The sequence below is a fragment of the Hyperoodon ampullatus genome (genome assembly GCF_949752795.1).
Source record: "Hyperoodon ampullatus genome assembly, chromosome: 18".
In the NCBI taxonomy this organism is placed as follows: domain Eukaryota; kingdom Metazoa; phylum Chordata; class Mammalia; order Artiodactyla; family Ziphiidae; genus Hyperoodon; species Hyperoodon ampullatus.
Genome location: NC_136931.1, coordinates 52,188,276 through 52,209,774, shown reverse-complemented (window position 1 = coordinate 52,209,774; position 21,499 = coordinate 52,188,276). Strand labels below are relative to the sequence as shown.

At 45.9% G+C, this 21,499-nt stretch overlaps 2 protein-coding genes across 2 annotated transcripts; both read left to right on the top strand.

Moving 5' to 3' along the window:
* Positions 1–2,391: 2,391 nt before the first annotated feature.
* LOC307066887 (protein FAM170A-like) lies at positions 2,392–6,474 on the top strand (the record flags this gene model as incomplete). The annotated part of the gene is given in 4 exon segments (XM_079724107.1): positions 2,392–2,461; positions 4,799–4,939; positions 5,751–6,352; positions 6,358–6,474. Coding segments are annotated over 4 exon segments (930 nt in total).
* Positions 6,475–16,341: 9,867 nt separating this feature from the next.
* On the top strand, positions 16,342–20,422 carry LOC307066885 (protein FAM170A-like; the record flags this gene model as incomplete). The annotated part of the gene is given in 4 exon segments (XM_079724106.1): positions 16,342–16,411; positions 18,747–18,887; positions 19,699–20,300; positions 20,306–20,422. Coding segments are annotated over 4 exon segments (930 nt in total).
* Between the last annotated feature and the right edge of the window lie 1,077 nt (positions 20,423–21,499).

Here is a 21,499-nt window from a genome sequence, read left to right as displayed (position 1 = left end):
ACAAAATTAATGCACAGAAATCTCTGGCATTCCTGTACACTAATGATGAAAAATCGGAAAATGAAATCAAGAAAACACTCCCATTTACCATTGCAACAAAAAGAATAAAATATCTAGGAATAAACCTACCTAAGGAGACAAAAGACCTGTATGCAGAGAATTATAAGACACTGATGAAAGAAATTAAAGATGATACAAATAGATGGAGAGATATACCATGCTCCTGGATTGGAAGAATCAATATTGTGAAAATGACTCTACTACCCAAAGCAATCTACAGATTCAATGCAATCCCTATCAAACTACCACTGGCATTTTTCACAGAACTAGAACCAAAAATTTCAAAATTTGTTTGGAGAAACAAAAGACCCCGAATAGCCAAAGCAATCTTGAGAACGAAAAACGGAGCTGGAGGAATCAGGCTCCCTGACTTCAGACTATACTACAAAGCTACAGTAATCAAGACAGTGTGGAACTGGCACAAAAACAGAAAGATAGATCAATGGAACAGGATAGAAAGCCCAGAGATAAACCCACGCACATATGGTCAACTTATCTTTGATAAAGGAGGCAGGAATGTACACTGGAGAAAGGACAGCCTCTTCAATAAGTGGTGCTGGGAAAACTGGACAGGGACATGTAAAAGTATGAGATTAGATCATTCCCTAACACCATACACAAAAATAAGCTCAAAATGGATTAAAGACCTAAATGTAAGGCCAGAAACTATCAAACTCTCAGAGGAAAACATAGGCAGAACACTCTATGACATAAATCACAGCAAGATCCTTTTGGACCCACCTCCTAGGGAAATGGAAATAAAAACAAAGGTAAACAAATGGGACCTAATGAAACTTCAAAGCTTTTGCACAGCAAAGGAAACCATAAACAAGACCAAAAGACAACCCTCAGAATGGGAGAAAATATTTGCAAATGAAGCAACTGACAAAGAATTAATCTCCAAAATTTATAAACAGCTCATGCAGCTCAATAGCAAAAAAACAAAAAACCCAACCCAAAAATGGGCAGAAGACTTAAATAGGCATTTCTCCAAAGAAGATATACAGACTGCCAACAAACACATGAAAGAATGCTCAACATCATTAATCATTAGAGAAATGCAAATCAAAACTACAATGAGATATCATCTCACACCAGTCAGAATGGCCATCATCAAGAAATCTAGAAACAATAAATACTGGAGAGGGTGTGGAGAAAAGGGAACACTCTTGCACTGCTGGTGGGAATGTGAATTGGTACAGCCACTATGGAGAACAGTATGGAGGTTCCTTAAAAAACTAAAAATAGAACTACCATATGATCCAGCAATCCCACTACTAGGCATATACCCTGAGAAAACCATAATTCAAAAAGAGACATGTACCAAAATGTTCATTGCAGCTCTATTCACAATAGCCCGGAGCTGGAAACAACCTAAGTGTCCATCATTGGATGAATGGATAAAGAAGATGTGGCACATATATACAATGGAATATTACTCAGCCATAAAAAGAAACGAAACTGAGCTATTTGTAATGAGGTGGATAGACCTAGAGTCTGTCATACAGAGTGAAGTAAGTCAGAAGGAGAAAGACAAATACCGTATGCTAACATATATATATGGAATTAAAAAAAAATGTCATGAAGAACCTAGGGGTAAAACGGGAATAAAGACACAGACCTACTTGAGAATGGACTTGAGGATATGGGGAGGGGGAAGGGTAAGCTGTGACAAAACGAAAGAGAGGCATGGACATATATACACTACCAAACATAAGGTAGATAGATAGTGGGAAGCAGCCGCAGAGCACAGGGAGATCAGCTCGGTGCTGGAGGGGTGGGATGGGGAGGGTGGGAGGGAGGGAGATGCATGAGGGAAGGGATGTGGGAACTGATGTATATGTATGACTGATTCACTTTGTTATAAAGCAGAAACTAAAAAAAAAAAAAAAAAGATCTCCAATCAAAATGTTAATTTTATAATAGACATGGTATGATACAATTTATAATAGATATGGTATGAACCTTTCCCTTTCACGGGAAAGGTTCGGCTGGGAAAAAGGAATTGTTCTTGAAAATGGGGCCTGTGCTATTGCAGACACTGTGCTCAACCTAGGTCCACCGAATGCTCTGATGTCATCACTGAGGTCACAGAATTCCGCTGTGCGCCTGGCAACCTTGCAAACATAACAGCCCTGGTGAGCACTAGGCAGTACTGCTGGTTCACTAAGTGGTACAAGTTTTTCAGCCATTTAGGAGACTTGACTATTTTTATTTGTATTGAATCATTTCAACGGACTGCCCAAGAGCCAACAAGGGCCAACCTGTAGGGAAGAGGAGGAGTTGGACATCTCTTGAGGCATCTTCTAAGGGAGACTTCTAGGTGGTACGATGGAAAGGCGACAAAAGAGGAAACATCTGGAAAATGAAGAGTCCCAGGAAACTGCCGAGAACGGAGGAGGTATGTGGGGGGCAAGTTGTCTGGGGCACATGGGTTTCTGCCAAACTGAACCTTCTCTAGGAAGCAGGGGACTGAGAATGTGTCACCTGTGAAGCAGGGAGCGAGAGACCTTGTCTCACTGATGCTGCCATATCTATCCGGAGGGTCCCTGTGGTGTGAGACGGCACAGAACGGCCACATGCCCCCTGGGAGATGGGAGGTCAGCTCCGCTGGTCTGAGGACTCTCTCCTGGGGCAGCCGGGCCTGGAGCTTTGTCGGACTCATAGCAGGCTGCATCCTGCTTGCACAGACCTAGAGGTGCAGCTTTTCTCAGTCCCCGATTTCTCTCTTATTCTCTTGGATCTTTCCCTGGGGTCATGAGGTGGGGGATGTGAAGGATGCAAGGATGCTGAGAGAGACCCATGAGTTGCTTGGCCTCTTTTACCAAAGTGGAAAGAGAAGCCCCATGAGTTGAAGGCCCTGTTGAAAAATATCTTGACAAGTGGAATGCACTTCGAAAGAAGATTGTTTGTCTAGGGATGGTGTCATATTGAAAGCAAGGAGGTTTTATTCCTTCAACAGGAAGAATTTCCCAAAGGAGATCAAGGGAAGGGAAGGGTTTTCCAGAGACTGAGACCGCGTGGGCGGGGGTGAGAAATGGCCTCAGGGTCCTGCAGGGAGCTCTGAGAGCCACGGGACACGGGGTGCCTGCGTGCATTAAATGGAGGCGAGTAGCTTGCCCTGGGAGAGGGGTGGTCACCCCAGAGCTCCAGCTAGAGGCCTCTGCCCCAGATTAGAGCCCAGTAGCTCCTACCAGGCCCAGGGCCCTGGAGACTGTAGGATGGGCCCTGGGAATGGAGCTCTAGACAGCAGGCAGATTTTCAGGCAGTGGCTGGGACAGGCTGGGGAAGGCAATGACTGCCCCTGACCATTCAGAATATTTTGCTCTATGTTCCTCTGTGTGTGTGTGTGTGTGTGTGTGTGTGTGTGTGTGTGTGTGGTAGTGCAGAGAAGAGCGGGATGAATGGGGGTAGAGTGCTTACCAGATATAAAGTCTGCGTGGTAAAGTTCTTGTCACCCTGCCTGGACCTGGCTGACACTCGGTGTATGTAAGAGTGTATACAGAATTCTTGTTAGGGGTGTTTTATGAGACAGTAACTCATACACCCATGTACACTCTGATACAGCAAAAATATCACACACCCCACATATAACTTCCTTATTAAACCACACACAGCACATGGAGGTATATACATGCATCCCTTCTGTACTACGTTCTCACACAACCCACCTGTATCACAATCCTCTCCTCCAACACCAAACGCTGGAGATGAGATATGTATATAGACACACACACTATATATATATGACACACACACACACACACACACACTATATATATATGTATCTCCTCAACAATCACACAAACACAGCTAACTTCAGCCATCTCTAAATACCTCTATAAGAACCAGTCACGTGTCATACACACCACACTTATAACACATTCTTGAGTAATGCCAGACCCGCTTTGTACAAACCACAGTAAACCACAGTCTCACTAACCCATGTCAGGGTTGCCAGAGAAAATATGGGCTATCCAGTTCAATTTGAATTCCAAATAAACAACAAGTAATTTTTCAGTATCAGTATGTCCCACATATTGTATGGGCCATACTTACACTCAAAATAAGTAAGACCAAACACTGCATGGGAATACTTACACTAAAAAATTATTCTGGGTTTATCTGAAACTGAAATTTAACTGGGTGCCTTGTATTCTTGTTCGCTAAGTCTGGCAACCCTTATATACTTACCACCAGCTGATGAATTATATATTTATGTAGTTTTGTTTAGTGTGTGTCTTCCCCTACTAGAATGTGCAGCGTTACCAAAGACTACAACAATGGAAGAGTGCCGGATACACAGGAGTAGCTGCTCACTGAATCTTGGTGAATGAATGAATGAACACACACCATAAATACAAGCCACACCATGCAATAAGGAAAAGTTACATGTCCCAGAATTCCTGACTTGTGAACAGAAACCATGCACACAAGGCCACAGACACAGATAGACACATCTGCACTGTGCTCCCCACGCCAACCCCACACTCACCACAGACATAACTGATACACATCACTCACTGTTCCCACACACTCACAGTCACCACCGAGGCCTACATTACCAACAAGACAGTGAGAGAATAAGTATTGATTGGAATTAAATCCTCGAGTATCCACTGGGAACTACACTCTCAACTGTGTGTATTCACTGCACCTGACACGTGTCACACACTCAGTAAATATTTGTGGACAGAGGACTGATGAACCCACCCTGAGCCTTTCATTCCTCCCTCAGGAATCTCGAAGTCACAAGAGGATCTCCCTCGGCTTGGATCCACTGTGGTGGCCCAAGCCTGCAGCCCAGGGGCAGGGGAGGTCTCCTCTGCCTCTAAATACTTCTTCTGTACTTCTACTCCGCGCAAGCTCATCTACGCTGGTAAGGGCGCGGGGCTCCTCAGGTGAGGGGGTGCTTGGCTGTGAGGCAGGAGGCACACAGATCCCAGGGAGGCTGAGAGGAAACCCAGGGTCATCAGAGGTGATGAGGGCTCTGTGGAAGAGCCTGGGCAGGATGGCTGAGCTGTTACGAGGGCGTGGATGCCAGCTGAGTCTGGGTGTGTGTGTGTGTGAATACTGCTACTACCATGGTGGGGAAGTCAAGGAGCAGGGGCCGGAAAGGTCTGGGCTTGAGGTGGAGGGAAGAGGGACCAGATTAAGCATCTTCAGAGGAAAATGTAGGCTTTGTCTTTGCCTTTGCTTCCAGAGAAGGACAGAGTTCTGCATCACAGACCTCCAGCCTCAGAGCAGGACCATCCAGCTCAGGTCCACACAGCACACACACACATGCGCCCTCCAGGCACAGCCCTTCTCAGTGCACACATACACCCCAAGCACGTGACCCACAGTGCGCTTCTCCTGCACCACAGCCCCATTCCACAAGGAATGCACCACCGAGATTCCCAAACTCACACTCCTCGTCGTACACGCATCCAGCCGCATCGCTCACATACCACAGCCCTCACCACCATACTCCACACCCCTGTATACAGACACCGCTCCAGTATCCCCCCACATGCAGATGAAAAGCCCACTGATGACACCAGATACACCACTCCGTCCTACGGCCAACAGACACGAAGCTCACGACATAGCTATGTCATGCAAATGTCCCTCTCTCGTCTACCACACCTGCTCCCTCAGCTTCCGGCATGGCCCACGCATGTTATTATGATTTTAATTTCCTTTTTCAGGAATCCGGAGATTTCATCGAGACACTGCCCAGCCTAGAGCATCCCTAGCCCAGGATCAGGAAGAAGGAGAGACCACTTCCCCATCACACTGTGTCTCCTCCTCACCCTCTTCACCCTGTAAGAACTATCTGCACCCAGACAAAGAGGAAAGGGGCATGAAAATATACTACATGCAGGTACAAGTGAACAAGGGTGTCGCTGTCTCCTGGAAGACAAAGAAACCCTTGGAGTTGCCTGAAAAGCAGCTGAGGATAGAAGAAGTGACCCTTCCTGAGGATGTGTGCACAGTAGCCACTGACCCCTCTTCTGATGTGTGCACTGAAAGCCTCCTGTCTGACAGTGAGCCCACTGGGGAGGAGAAAGAGGATGAGGAAAGGGCAGAGCCAGGCAGCCCATCAGGGTCACCTGCCGTCGAGGAGAGACCCAGCGCCAAGACACCGGACTGGATGGTGACCATGGAGACCGGCTTCAGGTGCATGGCTTGCTGCCGCGTCTTCCCCACCTTGGAGATCCTCCAGCAGCACGTGAAGTTCGGCGTCCTGGAGGGCTTCAGCTGCCGTGTCTTTCATCTCACCATGGCCAAGCTGATGGGCAATGTGGAATCCAGAGCACCCCCGAGGAAGAGGAGGAGGAGGAGGAGGAGGAAGAGAAGCAAGAAGAAAAGGAGAATGAGGGAGAGCAGCCCACGGGGGAAGGCCCCAGCCCGAAGAGACCCCGCAGGTAGGGTCTTTTCTCTCTTTTGATTTCCACACAGCAACTGAGATTCATGGGACAGAAGTCCTGGAAGACGGTGTGGCCGTCCCTTGGAAGAGATAAGGCTTGAGGCTGGCAGTCTTCTGAGCCTATGTCACGAGGGCCCAGAGGAGTCTAAGGGAAGGGGCCGCACACATGTGCTGGTTGACCTAATGGCTCTGCAGTTGCATCAGCTTGGGACACACCCAGCACTACCAAAGGAATTGAGCTCTGTTGACTTCAACAAGAAGGTGGAGCTTTTTCCTAGGAGTTTTCTCAGGGTCTGCACGATGGACCTCAACTCTTAGAGGACGTACTGCCAGCAGCTCCTTCTCGGCAGAGAGAGCCAGGAGTGGTCTGAAGAGAGGACAGGGGCCCTTGCAGGACCAGAACTTTGAGGTCTGAGAGCCTTGGGCCTGAGCTGACATCTCACCCTGACCACTGTACCTAGCCTTCTGTGACAAAGGGGAATATGAAAGAGAGTCACGTGGAAATGAGGTCCCCCGAGATATGGAAATGTTCCAGAACCTTCGTTGCGTGGTAGTTGATCTGGAGCCAAGCTCACTGTGGTGTGTGTGGCTCTGAGCATTAAGGCAACGCTGGAGGGTAACCCTGACCAGCAGAGCTTGGAGTGCTTCTTGTCTCTTCCTGTTCTACCTCATTTGTTTTATCCCTTCCAGGGAGAAGAAAGGACCCTCGGGATAGTAGCAGACAGAATGCCGTGGTCTGAAGGAGGATGAAGGGACCGGCACTCAGTCTAACATCATATGACAATAGAAACGTCCTATGCAATAAAGGGCATTTTCCAAACCTTTCCTGGAGGTTTTATTTAATTACATTTTTCTATCTATGCATCTATCTGTCATCTACATCTGTATCTTTCAAGGTTTGTGAACAAGCTTTCACATAAGCACTAGAGACGTCCGCCAGCATTTTCCAGAAGAGGCCTGCAAATTGCCGGGGACTCCTCACAAATAGGGAATGGCCACAACCCCTGCCACACAGACTATGTGCGTGGCCCTCCTGACGTACTCCCACTCTCTCTCTGAATTTCCCAACGTCTGAGATGAGGGTGCTGGCTGGAGGCAATGATCACATGCAGGATGAATCTTCTCCAGATTCTGATTCTCTTCCTGGGCATATCGTCCTCAAGCACAGTCTCCATGTCCCTGGCCACACTGATCTCTCTCCTTCAGTCCTTCCCTCCCTCCCTCTCCTGCCTCCCAGTGCAGAGAATACTTTTTGACATTTGAGACGACATTGATTTTTTGTTCACAGAATTCTCACCTGTTCTACTGTGGCCTCCGTTGTGAACATTCCAAAGCTGAGAATTTTCTTTTTTTCTCCCTCATTTCTGCTGAGTCTTTACCTTCCTAATGCAGTGAACTCACAGTGCCTAGCTGACTGGATGGGGAAAAAAATCCAGGGAGCAAAGAGAAATAATAAAAGAGTATATCAGTTAATTTTGCATAGTGTTATCCAACTACATATTTTTAAAATTTTGGAATAATATTAGGAATCTTCTCTTTATAAAAAACTGAATTATTGGGCTTCCCTGGTGGAGCAGTGGTTAAGAATATGCCTGCGAATGCAGGGGACATGGGTTCGAGCCCTGGTCTGGGAAGATCCCACGTGCCACGGAGTAACTAAGCCCGCGCGCCACAACTACTGAGCCTGCGCTCTACAGCCCGTGTGCCACATCTACCGAGCCCACGTGCCACAACTACGGAAGCCTGCGTGCCTAGAGCCCATGCTCCGCAACAAGAGAAGCCACTGCAATGAGAAGCCCGTGCACCACAGCCAAGAGTAGCCCCCGCTCACTGCAACTAGAGAACGCCCGCTAGCAGCAACAAAGACCCAATGCAGCCCAAAATTAATTAATTAATTTTAAAAAATTGAATTAGTTCCAAGGGTACAATGTATAAAAGAACAATAAAAGCCCCCCTTCATAACCCCCCAACCCCACTCTCAAGATGGAATAGATATGCTGTGATACAATTTAGAGTCGTAGTACTACTACTCCTCCCACCACATCCGAAATCCTCTGAGCCAGGTGCAGCAGCTTCCTTTCACAATGCTAGGACCCGCCACAAGACAGATGATAATCCCTTTGGACATTTCAAGGAGCGGCACCAAGGGAACAGTACCTGGGAAATGCCACTGACAGCTCAGAATATCCATGGCATTTCTAGAGCCTCGGCACTGCTCTCGCTCTGGGAATGAAGGTCCAAAAAGCACATCGGAGAATGTTCATAGTTGTAAACAAGCTCCGCCTTTGAAACACAATCTACATAGAACCACATATACAAGCCTGCACAATGGATGAAGCCAAGGTCTCCTCCATGATTTCCCTTCTGACCACCTTATTGTCTCCTCAACCATAAAAGGTGAACTTGAAACTCAGGACCTTGCCTTGTCACCAGAAACATCCAAGCTTGGATCAGTCTTTCTAAGACCAGATACTTGCTCTCTGAACTATTAGAGACTTGTCACATACACAGAAGTAGAACAGGATTACTTCTAGCTACCTGGGGACCTGGAGTCTTTCACATTGCTCCTGTTCAAACTCTCAGAACAGCAAAACTTTACCTACAAAGGGTTCAAGCTATGACACTCCCAATTTCCACAAACCTCCTCAGCTCTTGTGAGTCACATGCAGCCAATTCCAGGAATTGGAAACATGGTTGTGAGGATGAAACTGACTTTGGGGCTCCCCTTGGATATGGTCTTCCAGACTGACCAAAAGGCCATTAAGAGGAAGGTTGACCCCACCTCAGGGAAACCCGAGGCAGTACTTGCAGTCAAGGGCTGGCCACGGCTTCTGAGCTACATCTAAAAAGACTTTCATACTGTACCTGGATCTGCTGAAGCAATTTCTGACTGTCCGAGAGCCAGCATGTACCGCTCCTGAACTGCCTCCATTGTGGATCATCAGTAGGGCTGGCAGATTTAGTAACTAAAAATACAGGATACCCAGTTAAACTTGAACTTCACATGAATAATAAGTCATTATTTTTAGTATAAGTAGATCCTATATACTATTTGGGGCATACTTATCTTCAAAATGTACTCGTTGTTTTTCTGACATTCATATTTAACTAAACAGCCTATGTTTTATCTGTCAACCCTACTCAGCAGAAATGATGGAGGCTTATAGAGATCCAGGAGACGCCTCAGTGCCCCCTCAGCTTTTATTTCTACGTCCTGGACAGCGAGCACCAACCTTCCACTCCCAGTCATTGGCTAGAATGGAGGATATTCTCTGTTTTAGAGCTTTTTCTACTTGTCATTGTTATTATCTTCCTTATTTTAAAGAGATGTTTATTTTTTCCCAAACTTAATAGCTCATCCAAAAGTATTTCAAAGTTCATTAGACAAGGGAAAAACAACATGGTTCTGAAAAGTGAAGGAAACCGCCTGGTGTTTAGTAAAGAAGTAGTAGGGAGATTGAAAAAGCCAAACTGAATAAGCAAATCTCTCCAAGGGTATTTTCAGAGCTTGATACCCTCCCACACCCTGAAAATATTAGTACATCAAGAATGTAGAACTGCTAACCAAATGTAAGGCTCCCATAGGATTCTATCAAACTGAGGATGCTTCTTTACTAAGCACTGAGCACACTTGCTGCCCCAGGGACCTTGGCAGTTGCAACGTAGGGCTCTTCCCTTTGGGATGGAAACAGCAAGTTTTCCTATGGTCTACACGCTGGCCCCAAAAATACTACACTCCCAATACTTGTCAACTTTAAGTATTTTTCTACATATCTCCATTTTTCTGTTACTATTTGGACTACATCCTAGACTTGACATTACATAAATTGCATTCAAGAAGCTATTTTTAAAAGTTGGTAGGAAACCTTCAATCTATAGCTTGCAGTCCCTGGCTTACTTTCATCCAGGTGCATAAGGGTTTTCAAAAGTAGTCAGGTTAGTTACCCCATATCACAGCCCCACGCTTGTGTCACACATATAAAAATGGAACATGATATTTAAGGTTTTAGTTGCCAAATCATCAAGCCTCCCAGACAGAGGCAATAGAGCAAAATGATTACAGAGGCATGGATTTTGATTTGCTCCAGTGTCTTGGGCAAGTCACTTGGCCTCTGTATTTATTTGTACTTATCTGCACTTATCTGTCACTTGGGGGTTATCATTGTACCTGGTCCATGGGTACGTTGTACAAAAGATCTGTAAAGTAGTTACAAGAAACCGACACAGAGTAAGCACTCCACAGACATTGGCTATTAGCTATTGGAAATATTTCTCCATGAAACAGATGACTTTATCTGTGGATGACTCGGTGGGAGACAGTGAATCACAGAATCACAGCATGTTGAAAGTGACCTAGTTCACACTCTTATGTGAAAAAAAGAAAAGTGTGCATGTGTAGAAAATGTCTGAAACTTTACCTAACAAATAGTTCATCATGTTAACTTTGAGGATTAGAATAAATCAGGAAAGGAGGAAAGAAAAACTTGAGTGTAATTCAATTTCTATATCATTTGTGTTTCTGAGACTCTGAATACACTGGAAGTGCAATTTTGTTTAATGTGGCGGGATAAAGGTTTTCCAGTGTTCCTGATACATGCGTATTATTATCTCAGAATTGCTGGCATTTCTTGCCATCTTTGGATCTACAGCCATTTGAGTCAGTGGGCCATTCTGGACGGAGGAGATAATAGAGCAGAAGTGAAGTGAGAGAAAAGGAGAGAAAAGATTTTCTCTTTTCTCTTCAAAGAGGAGAGGTCTTTGGAATGGGAACAACTCACAACCAAACTTTGGGGAAAGGATGTGATGGAAAATGAGACAAACATCCTACCCCTGTGATGAGAAGGATTCCCTGGGCTGGATGGAGGGAGGGCACAGGTGGCTGGACAAAGAAACCAACTAGGGAGAAACACACACAAGTGCAGAGCAAACACCCTGAGGCCACTCAGCCTGACTCCATGCCAACATGTGTCCAGCAGCCAGCCCTTCACCTGTGGCTCCCCAGCAAGACAGGTACCTCGGGGGTGCCAACTCATTCTGAGTCCATTATGCCTGGCCATTCATAAACCGCTGTCTAACGTGTGAGGCATAAACTCTAAATGTTTATGAGGAAATTGGGGAAGGAGATTGAAAGGTTACTTAAACGGAAAAAAACGAAGTTCAGGAAGGCAGGATGGTAGAGAGACAAGAAAAAGACCTTAAAAGATAGAAAGCATTTGCCAAAGAAGAGAAAGAAAAAGAAATGATTCCGAATGGGTTAACCTGCAGCTAGGAAGTTAAGGAAGATTATTGATGTGTGAAGACTATGGAATAAAGTGAATAAAATTTATCAGAAGTTGCTGAGAATATGGTAAGAAGCATGATTATCAAATTATGAATTGGCTGCAATGGCATTCTAGGGGGACACTAGGAAGGGGAAGCAAATGTTCAGGAGATGACAGTAGCAGGTGGAAAGTTGTTTCAGGGGAAGATCAGGCTTGCAGAGGGTGTATCAGAGGAGGGCAAGTGTGAGCAAGCAAGGAAATACTAAGTGTATACGGCTCCTTCACTGAGTGCACCCAGCCCCGTGGTCAGCCTTGAGAACAAGCAGGACTTCAGGTACTGGAGCTACATTTCATTCATCAAGACTTGAGAAGACACCCTTAACTCAGGTCTTCTCTTCAAACTCCATCTTTCCTTCTTGATCTTCATTTGGCCTCTTCCCTTACCCTCAAGCTGTGGACTGAGGCCACAGAGCAAGATGGGTCACTAGTGTCCTCCATCCCCTGGCGACTGTGGTTCACATCAGTGGAGCACCAAAGGCAATAACCAAGTAACAGACACAAGGGTGTATGAAGAAGAAGAGATTCTGATAAGGCTTTCTGTGACAGTGTGGGCCAAGTCGGCTCTATATGGCTGGTATCACCTGAATTAGGAGCAGCCTTAGGGGAGAAGTCCTCAGAAGGCAGAGCCTGGCTCTCTAGAGGCTCTGCGTCCTCACAGCCCACTCCAAGACCTCAGTTACAGCTTCGGCCCCCAATACCTCTCCCTTTGCCTACTCACAGTTTTGGAAGTCTTCTTTCCTCCACATTTCTCTTGAGAGGTGGAGGAGGAAGATGAGCTTCAGGCCAGCTCAGACTCCCCTGGGATCCCAGCAGGATGCCTATCATTAACCTCCCACCTTCTAGGAAGCTCCTAACATCTCCACATTTGGGGGAGTTTTCATTTCAGCTGTGCTTCAAATTGCTGGCTGGAGATGGCCTGTTGGAAGGTGGCTAAAAGCAAGTAGCAATCCTTCGGGCAGCCTGGCCCTTCTCGACTGTCAGACATCTTCAGGGATATTCTAGGAAACGTTGTTTGTTCTAGAGAAGGGAGGGAAACAATCCAATTGTCCAATAATGCTTGAATGGAAAATAAGTGATGCTATACGCATGTGATGAAATAATAGCAAACAGTCAAAAATCAAAGACCTAGATCTATATGGATTCACGTGGATAAATCTTGAAAACATAATATTGATTGAAAGAAAAGAAGATCAAGAACGTTAGATTGTGATAACAGGTATGTAAGTATTGAAATATTTAAATCACTTCAACATATTGCTTCTATATATATAGATGCAAGAAAATAAACTTTATCCAAAGAACACATTATTTACATTTAATATGCTCATTTATCTAGGAGACACAAAAGAACCCACAGATAAACTAGCAGGAACTAATAAGACGGTTCAACAAGGCACACACATACAAGATCAATAAATTTTAAAAATCAATCAGGCTCCTCTACACTGGCGATAACAAATTAGAAACTGTAAAAGAAAATAAGAAAAAAATAAGATCTAAAAATAGTCACAAGAGCCATATAAATTATTCAGAGCTAAGCATACGTAGAAGGAAATAGAACTAACAAACTGAGTACGACCAGTTAAACTCCGCCCAACCCAAGGTTAGGAAAAGACTGTTGTTACTTTATGAGAACAGACCCTCTTCTTAAGGAGCAGATCAGTAAGTGAGAGTGAATCAAAGAAACACAGCATTTGAAAAGTCAGCTAGTCCAAGCCTCTTGATCGCACATACAGAAGCTGAAGCCCAGATAGGTTGAGTTACTTGGTAAAGGGCCCAATGTCCTGACTCAAGGACTAGAATTGTTCCCTCATTCGTAAGACACAATCAAATTCAGTACCTTGGAAAGAGATGGGAAAAAAATGAAGAAATCAATTATATAGTTCCTCATCTTTAAGTACAGAAATAGCCGTGACAAAATTACACGTATTGAGGGAAAATTGAAGTGCAGAGTTTAAAATGTCAATAATCCACAGGGAAACTGGAGACCATTTAAAATATTCATATTAAATCTCTCTAGAAAAGACATTAAAAGATCTCCAGCAGAAGTAAAGCTGTCACTGTTTGCTGATGACATGATACTATACATAGAGAATCCTAAAGATGCTACCAGAAAACTACTAGAGCTAATCAATGAATTTGGTAAAGTAGCAGGATACAAAATTAATGCACAGAAATCTCTGGCATTCCTGTACACTAATGATGAAAAATCGGAAAAGGAAATCAAGAAAACACTCCCATTTACCATTGCAACAAAAAGAATAAAATATCTAGGAATAATCCTACCTAAGGAGACAAAAGACCTGTATGCAGAGAATTATAAGACACTGATGAAAGAAATTAAAGATGATACAAATAGATGGAGAGATATACCATGCTCCTGGATTGGAAGAATCAATATTGTGAAAATGACTCTACTACCCAAAGCAATCTACAGATTCAATGCAATCCCTATCAAACTACCACTGGCATTTTTCACAGAACTAGAACCAAAAATTTCAAAATTTGTTTGGAGAAACAAAAGACCCCGAATAGCCAAAGCAATCTTGAGAACGAAAAACGGAGCTGGAGGAATCAGGCTCCCTGACTTCAGACTATACTACAAAGCTACAGTAATCAAGACAGTGTGGTACTGGCACAAAAACAGAAAGATAGATCAACGGAACAGGATAGAAAGCCCAGAGATAAACCCACGCACATATGGTCAACTTATCTTTGATAAAGGAGGCAGGAATGTACACTGGAGAAAGGACAGCCTCTTCAATAAGTGGTGCTGGGAAAACTGGACAGGGACATGTAAAAGTATGAGATTAGATCATTCCCTAACACCATACACAAAAATAAGCTCAAAATGGATTAAAGACCTAAATGTAAGGCCAGAAACTATCAAACGCTCAGAGGAAAACATAGGCAGAACACTCTATGACATAAATCACAGCAAGATCCTTTTGGACCCACCTCCTAGGGAAATGGAAATAAAAACAAAGGTAAACAAATGGGACCTAATGAAACTTCAAAGCTTTTGCACAGCAAAGGAAACCATAAACAAGACCAAAAGACAACCCTCAGAATGGGAGAAAATATTTGCAAATGAAGCAACTGACAAAGAATTAATCTCCAAAATTTATAAACAGCTCATGCAGCTCAATAGCAAAAAAACAAAAAACCCAACCCAAAAATGGGCAGAAGACTTAAATAGGCATTTCTCCAAAGAAGATATACAGACTGCCAACAAACACATGAAAGAATGCTCAACATCATTAATCATTAGAGAAATGCAAATCAAAACTACAATGAGATATCATCTCACACCAGTCAGAATGGCCATCATCAAGAAATCTAGAAACAATAAATACTGGAGAGGGTGTGGAGAAAAGGGAACACTCTTGCACTGCTGGTGGGAATGTGAATTGGTACAGCCACTATGGAGAACAGTATGGAGGTTCCTTAAAAAACTAAAAATAGAACTACCATATGATCCAGCAATCCCACTACTAGGCATATACCCTGAGAAAACCATAATTCAAAAAGAGACATGTACCAAAATGTTCATTGCAGCTCTATTCACAATAGCCCGGAGCTGGAAACAACCTAAGTGTCCATCATTGGATGAATGGATAAAGAAGATGTGGCACATATATACAATGGAATATTACTCAGCCATAAAAAGAAACGAAACTGAGCTATTTGTAATGAGGTGGATAGACCTAGAGTCTGTCATACAGAGTGAAGTAAGTCAGAAAGAGAAAGACAAATACCGTATGCTAACATATATATATGGAATTAAAAAAAAATGTCATGAAGAACCTAGGGGTAAAACGGGAATAAAGACACAGACCTACTTGAGAATGGACTTGAGGATATGGGGAGGGGGAAGGGTAAGCTGTGACAAAACGAAAGAGAGGCATGGACATATATACACTACCAAACATAAGGTAGATAGATAGTGGGAAGCAGCCGCAGAGCACAGGGAGATCAGCTCGGTGCTGGAGGGGTGGGATGGGGAGGGTGGGAGGGAGGGAGATGCATGAGGGAAGGGATGTGGGAACTGATGTATATGTATGACTGATTCACTTTGTTATAAAGCAGAAACTAAAAAAAAAAAAAAAAAGATCTCCAATCAAAATGTTAATTTTATAATAGACATGGTATGATACAATTTATAATAGATATGGTATGAACCTTTCCCTTTCACGGGAAAGGTTCGGCTGGGAAAAAGAAATTGTTCTTGAAAATGGGGCCTGTGCTATTGCAGACACTGTGCTCAACCTAGGTCCACCGAATGCTCTGATGTCATCACTGAGGTCACAGAATTCCGCTGTGCGCCTGGCAACCTTGCAAACATAACAGCCCTGGTGAGCACTAGGCAGTACTGCTGGTTCACTAAGTGGTACAAGTTTTTCAGCCATTTAGGAGACTTGACTATTTTTATTTGTATTGAATCATTTCAACGGACTGCCCAAGAGCCAACAAGGGCCAACCTGTAGGGAAGAGGAGGAGTTGGACATCTCTTGAGGCATCTTCTAAGGGAGACTTCTAGGTGGTACGATGGAAAGGCGACAAAAGAGGAAACATCTGGAAAATGAAGAGTCCCAGGAAACTGCCGAGAACGGAGGAGGTATGTGGGGGGCAACTTGTCTGGGGCACATGGGTTTCTGCCAAACTGAACCTTCTCTAGGAAGCGGGGGACTGAGAACGTGTCACCTGTGAAGCAGGGAGCGAGAGACCTTGTCTCACTGATGCTGCCATATCTATCCGGAGGGTCCCTGTGGTGTGAGACGGCACAGAACGGCCACATGCCCCCTGGGAGATGGGAGGTCAGCTCCGCTGGTCTGAGGACTCTCTCCTGGGGCAGCCGGGCCTGGAGCTTTGTCGGACTCATAGCAGGCTGCATCCTGCTTGCACAGACCTACAGGTGCAGCTTTTCTCAGTCCCCGATTTCTCTCTTATTCTCTTGGATCTTTCCCTGGGGTCATGAGGTGGGGGATGTGAAGGATGCAAGGATGCTGAGAGAGACCCATGAGTTGCTTGGCCTCTTTTACCAAAGTGGAAAGAGAAGCCCCATGAGTTGAAGGCCCTGTTGAAAAATATCTTGACAAGTGGAATGCACTTCGAAAGAAGATTGTTTGTCTAGGGATGGTGTCATATTGAAAGCAAGGAGGTTTTATTCCTTCAACAGGAAGAATTTCCCAAAGGAGATCAAGGGAAGGGAAGGGTTTTCCAGAGACTGAGACCGCGTGGGCGGGGGTGAGAAATGGCCTCAGGGTCCTGCGGGGAGCTCTGAGAGCCACGGGACACGGGGTGCCTGCGTGCATTAAATGGAGGCGAGTAGCTTGCCCTGGGAGAGGGGTGGTCACCCCAGAGCTCCAGCTAGAGGCCTCTGCCCCAGATTAGAGCCCAGTAGCTCCTACCAGGCCCAGGGCCCTGGAGACTGTAGGATGGGCCCTGGGAATGGAGCTCTAGACAGCAGGCAGATTTTCAGGCAGTGGCTGGGACAGGCTGGGGAAGGCAATGACTGCCCCTGACCATTCAGAATATTTTGCTCTATGTTCCTCTGTGTGTGTGTGTGTGTGTGTGTGTGTGTGTGTGTGTGTGGTAGTGCAGAGAAGAGCGGGATGAATGGGGGTAGAGTGCTTACCAGATATAAAGTCTGCGTGGTAAAGTTCTTGTCACCCTGCCTGGACCTGGCTGACACTCGGTGTATGTAAGAGTGTATACAGAATTCTTGTTAGGGGTGTTTTATGAGACAGTAACTCATACACCCATGTACACTCTGATACAGCAAAAATATCACACACCCCACATATAACTTCCTTATTAAACCACACACAGCACATGGAGGTATATACATGCATCCCTTCTGTACTACGTTCTCACACAACCCACCTGTATCACAATCCTCTCCTCCAACACCAAACGCTGGAGATGAGATATGTATATAGACACACACACTATATATATATGACACACACACACACACACACACACTATATATATATGTATCTCCTCAACAATCACACAAACACAGCTAACTTCAGCCATCTCTAAATACCTCTATAAGAACCAGTCACGTGTCATACACACCACACTTATAACACATTCTTGAGTAATGCCAGACCCGCTTTGTACAAACCACAGTAAACCACAGTCTCACTAACCCATGTCAGGGTTGCCAGAGAAAATATGGGCTATCCAGTTCAATTTGAATTCCAAATAAACAACAAGTAATTTTTCAGTATCAGTATGTCCCACATATTGTATGGGCCATACTTACACTCAAAATAAGTAAGACCAAACACTGCATGGGAATACTTACACTAAAAAATTATTCTGGGTTTATCTGAAACTGAAATTTAACTGGGTGCCTTGTATTCTTGTTCGCTAAGTCTGGCAACCCTTATATACTTACCACCAGCTGATGAATTATATATTTATGTACTTTTGTTTAGTGTGTGTCTTCCCCTACTAGAATGTGCAGCGTTACCAAAGACTACAACAATGGAAGAGTGCCGGATACACAGGAGTAGCTGCTCACTGAATCTTGGTGAATGAATGAATGAACACACACCATAAATACAAGCCACACCATGCAATAAGGAAAAGTTACATGTCCCAGAATTCCTGACTTGTGAACAGAAACCATGCACACAAGGCCACAGACACAGATAGACACATCTGCACTGTGCTCCCCACGCCAACCCCACACTCACCACAGACATAACTGATACACATCACTCACTGTTCCCACACACTCACAGTCACCACCGAGGCCTACATTACCAACAAGACAGTGAGAGAATAAGTATTGATTGGAATTAAATCCTCGAGTATCCACTGGGAACTACACTCTCAACTGTGTGTATTCACTGCACCTGACACGTGTCACACACTCAGTAAATATTTGTGGACAGAGGACTGATGAACCCACCCTGAGCCTTTCATTCCTCCCTCAGGAATCTCGAAGTCACAAGAGGATCTCCCTCGGCTTGGATCCACTGTGGTGGCCCAAGCCTGCAGCCCAGGGGCAGGGGAGGTCTCCTCTGCCTCTAAATACTTCTTCTGTACTTCTACTCCGCGCAAGCTCATCTACGCTGGTAAGGGCGCGGGGCTCCTCAGTTGAGGGGGTGCTTGGCTGTGAGGCAGGAGGCACACAGATCCCAGGGAGGCTGAGAGGAAACCCAGGGTCATCAGAGGTGATGAGGGCTCTGTGGAAGAGCCTGGGCAGGATGGCTGAGCTGTTACGAGGGCGTGGATGCCAGCTGAGTCTGGGTGTGTGTGTGTGTGAATACTGCTACTACCATGGTGGGGAAGTCAAGGAGCAGGGGCCGGAAAGGTCTGGGCTTGAGGTGGAGGGAAGAGGGACCAGATTAAGCATCTTCAGAGGAAAATGTAGGCTTTGTCTTTGCCTTTGCTTCCAGAGAAGGACAGAGTTCTGCATCATAGACCTCCAGCCTCAGAGCAGGACCATCCAGCTCAGGTCCACACAGCACACACACACATGCGCCCTCCAGGCACAGCCCTTCTCAGTGCACACATACACCCCAAGCACGTGACCCACAGTGCGCTTCTCCTGCACCACAGCCCCATTCCACAAGGAATGCACCACCGAGATTCCCAAACTCACACTCCTCGTCGTACACGCATCCAGCCGCATCGCTCACATACCACAGCCCTCACCACCATACTCCACACCCCTGTATACAGACACCGCTCCAGTATCCCCCCACATGCAGATGAAAAGCCCACTGATGACACCAGATACACCACTCCGTCCTACGGCCAACAGACACGAAGCTCACGGCATAGCTATGTCATGCAAATGTCCCTCTCTCGTCTACCACACCTGCTCCCTCAGCTTCCGGCATGGCCCACGCATGTTATTATGATTTTAATTTCCTTTTTCAGGAATCCGGAGATTTCATCGAGACACTGCCCAGCCTAGAGCATCCCTAGCCCAGGATCAGGAAGAAGGAGAGACCGCTTCCCCATCACACTGTGTCTCCTCCTCACCCTCTTCACCCTGTAAGAACTATCTGCACCCAGACAAAGAGGAAAGGGGCATGAAAATATACTACATGCAGGTACAAGTGAACAAGGGTGTCGCTGTCTCCTGGAAGACAAAGAAACCCTTGGAGTTGCCTGAAAAGCAGCTGAGGATAGAAGAAGTGACCCTTCCTGAGGATGTGTGCACAGTAGCCACTGACCCCTCTTCTGATGTGTGCACTGAAAGCCTCCTGTCTGACAGTGAGCCCACTGGGGAGGAGAAAGAGGATGAGGAAAGGGCAGAGCCAGGCAGCCCATCAGGGTCACCTGCCGTCGAGGAGAGACCCAGCGCCAAGACACCGGACTGGATGGTGACCATGGAGACCGGCTTCAGGTGCATGGCTTGCTGCCGCGTCTTCCCCACCTTGGAGATCCTCCAGCAGCACGTGAAGTTCGGCGTCCTGGAGGGCTTCAGCTGCCGTGTCTTTCATCTCACCATGGCCAAGCTGATGGGCAATGTGGAATCCAGAGCACCCCCGAGGAAGAGGAGGAGGAGGAGGAGGAGGAAGAGAAGCAAGAAGAAAAGGAGAATGAGGGAGAGCAGCCCACGGGGGAAGGCCCCAGCCCGAAGAGACCCCGCAGGTAGGGTCTTTTCTCTCTTTTGATTTCCACACAGCAACTGAGATTCATGGGACAGAAGTCCTGGAAGACGGTGTGGCCGTCCCTTGGAAGAGATAAGGCTTGAGGCTGGCAGTCTTCTGAGCCTATGTCACGAGGGCCCAGAGGAGTCTAAGGGAAGGGGCCGCACACATGTGCTGGTTGACCTAATGGCTCTGCAGTTGCATCAGCTTGGGACACACCCAGCACTACCAAAGGAATTGAGCTCTGTTGACTTCAACAAGAAGGTGGAGCTTTTTCCTAGGAGTTTTCTCAGGGTCTGCACGATGGACCTCAACTCTTAGAGGACGTACTGCCAGCAGCTCCTTCTCGGCAGAGAGAGCCAGGAGTGGTCTGAAGAGAGGACAGGGGCCCTTGCAGGACCAGAACTTTGAGGTCTGAGAGCCTTGGGCCTGAGCTGACATCTCACCCTGACCACTGTACCTAGCCTTCTGTGACAAAGGGGAATATGAAAGAGAGTCACGTGGAAATGAGGTCCCCCGAGATATGGAAATGTTCCAGAACCTTCGTTGCGTGGTAGTTGATCTGGAGCCAAGCTCACTGTGGTGTGTGTGGCTCTGAGCATTAAGGCAACGCTGGAGGGTAACCCTGACCAGCAGAGCTTGGAGTGCTTCTTGTCTCTTCCTGTTCTACCTCATTTGTTTTATCCCTTCCAGGGAGAAGAAAGGACCCTCGGGATAGTAGCAGACAGAATGCCGTGGTCTGAAGGAGGATGAAGGGACCGGCACTCAGTCTAACATCATATGACAATAGAAACGTCCTATGCAATAAAGGGCATTTTCCAAACCTTTCCTGGAGGTTTTATTTAATTACATTTTTCTATCTATGCATCTATCTGTCATCTACATCTGTATCTTTCAAGGTTTGTGAACAAGCTTTCACATAAGCACTAGAGACGTCCGCCGGCATTTTCCAGAAGAGGCCTGCAAATTGCTGGGGACTCCTCACAAATAGGGAATGGCCACAACCCCTGCCACACAGACTATGTGCGTGGCCCTCCTGACGTACTCCCACTCTCTCTCTGAATTTCCCAACGTCTGAGATG